Source organism: Meleagris gallopavo, chromosome 3 (genome assembly GCF_000146605.3).
Source record: "Meleagris gallopavo isolate NT-WF06-2002-E0010 breed Aviagen turkey brand Nicholas breeding stock chromosome 3, Turkey_5.1, whole genome shotgun sequence".
NCBI classification, from domain to species: Eukaryota; Metazoa; Chordata; class Aves; order Galliformes; family Phasianidae; genus Meleagris; species Meleagris gallopavo.
The window spans coordinates 5,934,249-5,942,216 of NC_015013.2; the positions used below are offsets into that span (position 1 = coordinate 5,934,249).

At 57.3% G+C, this 7,968-nt stretch overlaps 1 protein-coding gene across 2 annotated transcripts; it reads left to right on the forward strand.

Annotated features, from left to right (window-relative positions):
- Window positions 1-296: 296 nt before the first annotated feature.
- CXXC5 (CXXC finger protein 5) lies at window positions 297-6,519 on the forward strand. 2 transcript variants are annotated; one of them, XM_019613706.2, is made up of 2 exons: window positions 297-1,785; window positions 5,497-6,519. In XM_019613706.2, the coding sequence occupies exons 1-2, from the start codon at window positions 1,000-1,002 to the stop codon at window positions 5,536-5,538; spliced, it is 828 nt and encodes a 275-aa protein (XP_019469251.1). In that variant the 5' UTR covers window positions 297-999; the 3' UTR covers window positions 5,539-6,519. The 2 variants fall into 2 exon arrangements, with proteins under 2 accessions (XP_019469251.1, XP_003204764.1); XM_003204716.4 differs by having other exon boundaries at window positions 325-1,785; window positions 5,494-6,519.
- The last annotated feature ends 1,449 nt before the right edge of the window (window positions 6,520-7,968 follow it).

Here is a 7,968-nt window from a genome sequence, read left to right on the forward strand (position 1 = left end):
GGGCCCCCTCCAGTGCTGCCCTCCCCCAGCCACTGTCGGGGTGGGGACGTGGGTTCCTGCTCCGCTAAGCCCTGGAGCTTTTCTCTAAAGCCTGATTACTCTGGCAGTGCCTGTGCGTGCGTGCATGCGTGCGTGCTCGGGAGGGGAGGAGGAGGAATTTCACAACAAGTGTTGGCGGCCACGCCGGGGCCCAGCTGCCCCTCACCCCCCAGGGCTGCGGCACTGCCGGGGATCTGTGCTGAGGGAGCTCTCTCGTCACCTCCCTGCAGTGATGTGTGGGACATGGCACCGCAGGGTGGGCAGGAGGTGCATGCTGCAGCTCGCCTCCCTTCCCTTGCCTGGTGCCGGTGTGAGCGCTGCCCTGGGGACGAGGGCCCGGGGAGATGGTGAGCAGAGCCATGGGCAGCGTGCCACGCACCGGCTCCGTCCTGCATCAGGCACCGGCCCTGCAGGGCTGCGTGTTGCTGGAGCAGAGCAGGACAGGAGCCCCGTGACTGCTGTGGGGCTCTGGGCCGTGGGGAGGGAGAGGCAGCGCTGGGAGCCCTTCAGCAGTGCGGTGACATTGCTGCCGGGCCAGGGCTCCCTTTGTGACCCCCAGTCTCTGTCTGGATGGCGACCCTTTAGAGAGCAGCGGAACGGATCTCCATCGAGGTCCGTTCCCTGGAGTTTCTTTGTTCATGGCGCTGAGAGTTTCATTGCAGGGGGAGGAAGAGCTGCTTTGAAAAGCCCGTTTGCTCTTGCCAGTACTAACTCTCTTTTATTTTCTACTTCCAGAGCCGTATGTTTTGTATCAGAGCCGCGGAGTATGTCTCTGCACTGAAGCTGTGCTGAAGACCTTTGCGGCTGAGCCTGGAGGACCCACCCCGTTCATGAGCGCTCCCGTGTGAGCTTTGTCCGGTGGCCGCTGTGTCGGTGCTGCAAGAAGGGCTTCGGGGGTCTTCCGCTCGGGCTTTGGGGTGCTTTTCTTTGGTTTGGTTTTGTTGTTCCGCTTCGTGCACCATGTCGAATTCGGGCTCCCATCAAGACACTGGGAACAAGCCAGAGACGGAAAAAAATAACCAAGATGACTCTCATCCCCCCGTCAGCTCCGAGAGGAGGAACAAAAGTGGAATAATAAGTGAACCTTTGAACAAAAGTCTTAAGAAGTCCCGTCCGCTCTCCCACTATTCCACCTTTGGTAGCAGCAGCTCAGTAAGTGAACATTCAGAGAAAGGCAACCCCTTAACTAATGGCAACGAAGCAACTGTGGATAAAAGTAATTCTACCTCAAAGCACAAAAACATCTCTAGTATGCTGAGCAAATTAGACAGGGTGGCAGAAATCTCCTCAGAAGGACAGAATGCCCTACAACAGTTTGCTCAGTCGACAGAAATGCTCAAAAGAGTGGTACAAGAGCATATTCCTCTAGCAAGCGACCATGGGACTGGTATCTCTGATATGGAGGCAGTCTCAGCTGCAGAGACAATGAACAGCCCCTCTGATTTTCCTTACCTGGGGGCTTTTCCCATCAACCCAGGCCTTTTCATTATGACCCCTGCTGGCGTGTTTCTGGCAGAGAGCGCGCTCCATATGGCTGGCTTGGCAGAGTATCCAATGCAGAATGAATTGGCATCTGCCATCAATTCGGGGAAAAAGAAACGGAAAAGATGTGGCATGTGCCCACCCTGCCGAAGACGGATAAACTGCGAGCAGTGCAGCAGTTGTAGGAATCGCAAAACTGGCCACCAGATTTGCAAATTCCGAAAATGTGAAGAACTCAAAAAGAAGCCTTCTGCAGCACTGGAGGTAACCGGCCCCTGTCAGGCACCCTAACCCTTCCTCGGGCAGCTCTCCTGGGTTCGGATCTTGCCCTAGATAATAAAACACCTGGTACTTCCTACTTTTTTTCTTTTCCATCATCAGTTCTCACCACAAATTGCGTACACTGCCCAGCGCCCCTGTCCCTGTCCCCTCGACGTGCTGGGTGAGGGCTGGGGATGCCCGGCGCTGGGGGCCCTTTGTCAGCGTTTGAGCAGCGTTGGGTTGCAGTGCTGCTGCTCCCGCGCCAGGCAGCAGCTCCTGACCTGGTGATGGGCCAGAGGATGGCTGTAGGGACAGACCTGCAGGCGGTAGGCGTGTGAAGCCGTGCTTGTGGGCCTGGGGCCCGGTCCTTTAGCTCACAGCTTCGTTCCATGTGGTAGCAGGGAGCCCTGAGGTTGGGTGGGAAGTGGCTGCAGAGCACATTTGGCACGCAGGGCTGTGCCTGTGCTGGGGCAGCGCTGTTTTGAGCATCCCATGGGGTTCACTGAGGTGCCCCCATCCTGGAGTGCATGTGTTCTGGATGGCTGTTGCAGTGGGGGATGCAGCCCTGCTCTGGGTGTTGTGCTGAGCATGATTCCCTGCATGTGCTGCACCCAAACTCTGCAGGGCGATGCTTTGTGGCCACAGGGACTGTGCCATCACAGCAGTGCTGGCCCTGGAGCTGCTGATGACCCACCCAGTGGGCTGGGGGCTGCCTTGCTGTAAGCCAGGGAAGGCACATTGCTGGCGTGAGGACTGCAGGAACGTGTGAGTGGGTTGGGTCATGGGATGGGCTGGAATTTGCCCTGGGCCATGCATGCCTGGCAGGCACATGGTCCTCTGAGTGGGTGCGATGTGGCTGAGGGCTCGAAGCGCTGGGGAGCGGCTGTGCTGTGCTGAGGCCCCTCTGCAGACCCTCCATCATACCGTGTGTGATTTTTGTGGTGGCCCATCCAGCCATCTGCTGTGCTTCCCTGTCCTCCTGCTGCTGGTGGAGGCCAGAAGTCACCCTGACATCAGCTGGATCGTGTGTCCTGGCACGAGGGCACGGCCTGTGCTCTGCTCTTCCTGAAGAGATAACCCACTGTTTCCTTAACCACGTCCCACGTTTTCAATTAGCATCAGCTCTGAATGAATCGTGAAGGGGAAAAAAATCTATTTGGGCGGTGGGGATGAGGAGAGGGGGACTGTGTCTTTCAAAAACCGCTGTATTGCTAAATTATATTCTTGTTCTAATTTGCTGAGTCAGTGATCTGGAAAAAGGGAGAAAGGAAAAAAAAAGTTCATCTCTTCGGAAGAGTCCTAAAGCGGGTCAATAGAATCAGAGCTCACATCAGCCAGAGGAGCTGCTCCCTTCTCCCAGCGTGGTGCTGCTCTGGGGACAATAAATATTACGGGGAGCCCATGAAACGTTCACCCCTTGATTTGTTTTCCCATTCGACATCTGGCTGAGATTGGAGCTGCTCAGATGTGACTTTTAGTCTGGTAGCACTGGGGCCTGGAGAGGATGGTCCTATCCTTCCTGAGTGCAGCGCTGTTGAGGCTGAGGAGGGTGGGTGATGCTGGGCTGCCTGATTTTTGGAGCAGGTGCTCCTGCAGCAGCCGTGGTCAAGATGTCAGCCTGTGCCACGCCTTCTCCTTGGGAGGGCTGAACGAGATTGCAGCCCTGTGCAGCTGGGATGGCGGCACTGGGACCTTGGCTGGTGCCCCAGCACCACCTGTGTCATTAAGTCTCAGCCCACATCACCCAGTGTTGGCCAGCCCGAGGGCAGCCGTGGGAGCTGCCTTCCCCTGCCTGCCCCGCAGCCCTGGGGAGCTGGCGGTGGGCAACGCTGTGGGCCGCGGCTCCCGGAGGCTGCTGGGAAATTCATAGGGCTTTAGTGAGGTGTCATCCCAGGGGCTGTGCCAGAGCTGAGCGGCAGAGGAGCAGCCCGCAGTGACCCTGCCGGGCCGTTCCGTCTGCCAGCCACACCTGTGGGCAGCAGCGTCCTCAGAGAGCCCGGACAGGGGCTGCAGCTGTGATTAAACATTGATCTAAAATCAAGCAGTAAAAAAAATAGAATTAAACCTTTATGGCGGCATAAAAATCAGGCTAAGTCCCTATCCCGCCGTTAAGCTTTATCTGCACATCTAAAGAGCCTGAATAACCAGTCACTGCTGCTGTCCTGGTGGAGTGGCTGCTGGATGAGGCGGTAGGGCCGGCCAGGCGGGTCGAGGTCTTGCAGCGGGCGGCAGCACAACCCTGTGCCCACCGGACTCCTCTGGGCCCGGCCAGCCCCTGGCAGTGCTATGGCCCTGGACGAGTAGGCATGGACTTTTCTGATGAGTTGTAGGGCACATGGAGGCCACAGACAGTGGGGATTTTACTCAACAGAGCTGTCCTCCATCTGGAAGAGCCTTGGTGAGGTGACTGTGGTGCTCCTGCTAAGGCTGGTGTGATGGTTGTTGTCACATTGTAGGGATGAGGGAAGATCTGCCCTTGGGCATCTGCCCTACAGCTGTTCGTCCGTCTCCCCTTGGTAATGGAGAGCTGGCCAGTTAGAACCAGGGGTATCTGAAGAGCTGGACCTTGCCTGTCTGTGCGCCCCGTGGCTCAGAGGCACCTATGTTCCTCACACACTTGGTTACAGTTTGCAGGGACAGCAGCTCGTCCCAGGGAGCAGTGCAGGGTGCCATGGCCCTGTGATGGTGCCATGCTCCCCATCATGATACCACCGTGATGCGTGGGATCTGAGGGGCTCTCCAGCACCCGTCTCCCTCTGGTGCAGCAGGATGTGGGCTCAGGGAGCTCCCGGCTGTTCTGCAGATGGTGTTGGAGAACCCGCTGGTTCCTCACTGCCAGTTCCTCGTGGCCAGGCAGGGTTTGGCTGGGCTGGGACAGGGGATGTCCCTCACCAAGCCTTGGGACAGTGCCGCACTGCTATCCCATGCTTGTTTGGATGCGGAGAAACGGAAGGAGGGGGCTTCTGTGGGCCCTTCTCAGGGGCCTTTGCCCCACAGAGCTTCCCCCCTTCCCTGGAGGTGGCTCCAGGTGGCTCTGCTTGGGGCTGCCCACATCAGCAGCCCTCATCCCTGCCCACACCCAGCGCGATGGAGAAGGCGGTGCTGGGGCTGCTCTGTGGGATGGTGGGCACTCACCGAGGCTGCTGGGAACACCTGCATCCCTGGGACGGGTCGGTGTCACCAGCAGCTCCTGGGCCCAATCGCTGCCAGCAGGGCCTCGGCTGCTCCCGGCCTCCTGTGTGGGTGCTGCGTCCCTCCTGCCGTCCGTCTGTCCGACGCAGCGCGTGGGCAGGGATGTGTGGGGACGTGTGGGGACAGGCCCGGCCGTGCCCGCCCGGCCATTGTGCTCACCGTGGCTGAGGGGAAGCGGGGGTCTGTGCCATTGTGCCTGTGTGGCACGGGGAACATTTCGGGAGGGCTTTTCCAGGCCTTCCCTGCAGCGGCAGGGCTCGGGCAGCGGGCAGCGGGGCCCTGCAGGCGATGGCTGCACGGAGGCCTCACTGCGGCCCCGCGTTGCCTTGGCCGGGAGCCCCACGCTGAGCCCGTCGGGGGCTGAGCTGTGGGGCTGGGCAGGGCTGGGTGCCCGTCGCCTGCTTCAGCAGCCCCGGATCCCAGCCCCGCAGCCCCCAGCCCCGCAGCGCAGGGGTCGGAGCCGCCCGCCTAACGCCTTGTCCCTCTGTCCTGTCCCCTCCCTTCTCTCTTCCTTTCCAGAAGGTGATGCTTCCTACAGGAGCTGCGTTCAGATGGTTTCAGTAGGAACGGGAATCCCAAAGCTCTGTCATCCAAGTGCAATGTCACTGCTTGCTTGTGTTGTCTCAGGCAAGGGATTTTGGCTGAAATGAATGGATGCACCTGTGTCTCTTTAGAACCAAAAATATTTTCTCGCAAATTTCATTCCTTGTTTTTATAATTTTTTTTTTTTTGTCGTTTGTTTAACATCTTCGAGTCCTAGTCAGACATTTAACTGCTTTTCAAATAAAATAATTAAAAGAAAAAAACAATGGATCTGTAAAGTACCAAGACTTAATAGACAGAGTATGGACAATCAGTTTCTTTCTGTGTTTTGGTGTTGATGTTGTTTATGTGTGAAAGATGCAGTACTTGTGTAGGGAATGTAAATTTACAGTAACCTTTTAAAATCTAGTTACTAATAAGCACTACTGTAATTTAGCACAGTTGTTTAATTGCACCCTCATTTATACTTTTTATTTGATTCTTTCCCGTCATACAATAGAGTGGATAGTTTCTAGAATGCCTCAACTTCATGTTTATAAATGAGAATATGTTTAAAGCGATGTAGTACCCCTCTCCTCGCCATTCACCTGCGTACGTTTAACCAGCAAGAAGTTTGGAATAAAGGATGGAAGGAAACAATTGCTGCAAAAATGGCGGTCTTCGAAAAAAAGGAGAATTTAAAAAAGGAAAAAAAAGAAAAAAAGGAAAAAAATACGTTCTTGTTAGTTTATTAATATAGAACAAGAAATACTGCATACAGAAAAACTCCTCATTGCAATGGTTTACTCCTAGAAGCAATTTTTGTAAACTCACTGAAGTTAAAATCAAAATAAAAACAATATTGCAGGACCTGTGCTGAAGCAGTTACGAAAAGTGATATTTCTCTTCTGTTCAAATCCCCGTCTCCAGCTCTCTACATCATTAAATTGAAATGCTGTTTGTAATGTTTTAGCGATCCAGGCTGTTTTTGTGAATAAAATGAATGCATGTTTTGTGTCATTATTCACAGCTCTGTTATTTCTCCCCATCCCTGTGTGCCACCTGCCCGGGGTGCAGGCAGCAGTTTTGCAGCAGGCTGCTCTGCTGCTGGCTGTGCTGGGCGAGGGTGGGCATGGGGCTGCTGGCACCAGTGGGGCTGGTTCCCTGCTCCTTGCAGTGTGGGGTGGCCGGGGGAGGAACTGCACTGTGTGTGTGCAGCCTGGCCTGGTGGAGCTTTGCCATGGTGTGCATGCAGTTTGTTTGTGTAAGACAGTACGATTCGTGTGCCACAGATACCTGCCCTGCGACCCTTCTGTCGGGACGAGTACAACCAGCATGCAGCAACAGGAGCTCCTCCAGGTGAGTGAGGTGGGTCGCTGGGCAGCAGATGCCCGGTGTCCAGGATGGGTCCTGCAGCGCCTGGTCAGGGGGATGGGGCATGCTGTGCTGTGCTGTGCCGGGCGGGGGGCTGCGCTGCACTCCCCATCACACTGGAGCCAGAGGATGGGGTGCCAGGTGGGTTGGAGCATGCAGAGCGTCACCCCGACTGGAAGGGTATGCAGCCAAGCTTTGTCCTGGCTCCAGCATCTGCTGGCCAGATGTGTGCCCCGGGCAGCAGAGCAGTGGGGCAGTGTGCGTACGTGGGCTCCGTCCTGTGGGCAGTGAGCCCACAACCGGGGCAGAGGGCAGCGCCTGGGGGTGCGGGGGGACCTCCCCAGGCTCCATCAGCTCTTGCTCCGCCTGCCCCCGTGCCTGACTGCTCTCCACGCACAGGGCAGAGCCTTCTCCAGCTAGGAAAACAGATTTGGGAGAAACAAAGGACCGGAGAGCGCGGAGGCCGTGCCACCGTGGAGCGCCCAGGGAGGGCCGAGCAGTGCCGGTGTTGGGCAGCGGGGGCTGCAGCCTGGCCCCGGGCTGACCCACCACCCCCCCCCCCACGTTCGGGGCTCGGGGCAGGATGCAGGAAGCACAGAACAAAATGTGCCTCAGCTGAGCCGGATGGTGGGCCGGCCGCGAGCAGCACCGGCCAGGCGTGACCTCCCTCCGGCTGTGCCTGCCCGGCAGTGCTGGGGCCCAGGGTGGCAGCTCCCGGCTCTGCCCTGGCCCTGGTTGGCTGCTGGTGAGGTTGTCGTGGGAAGGGGTCCAGTTCCCATCTCTGCCCCAAGTTTCCCCAAATTGCTGTTTTTCACATCTGGGCTAAGAACACTCGTCTCTTTGTGGCCCGTTCCTTGCATGGGTTCCTCCCTGCCCTGGCAGTCCCAGGTGCTGAGACGTGCCGGGCACACCTCCCCCTGCTCCATCCTCCACCCCGTGGCACAGAGCAGTGGGCACCAAGCAGTTCTGCCCCCAGTTCTCATCAGGAGCACGCTCTGATTAATCCCGACGAGCCCCTGTGGGCCCCCGACCCACGGCCCCTCCAGCCGCTGTCTGCCGACTGCAAAGTTCACACCAATCCCGCTAATCGCTGCCTTG

Bases quoted from the DNA above. Each gene is read 5' to 3' on its own strand.
- CXXC5 (XM_003204716.4), top strand. From the start codon at position 1,000: ATGTCGAATTCGGGCTCCCATCAAGACACTGGGAACAAGCCAGAGACG. The intron at 1,786-5,493 runs GTAACCGGCCCC...CTTCCTTTCCAG, and splicing joins AGCCTTCTGCAGCACTGGAG to AAGGTGATGCTTCCTACAGG.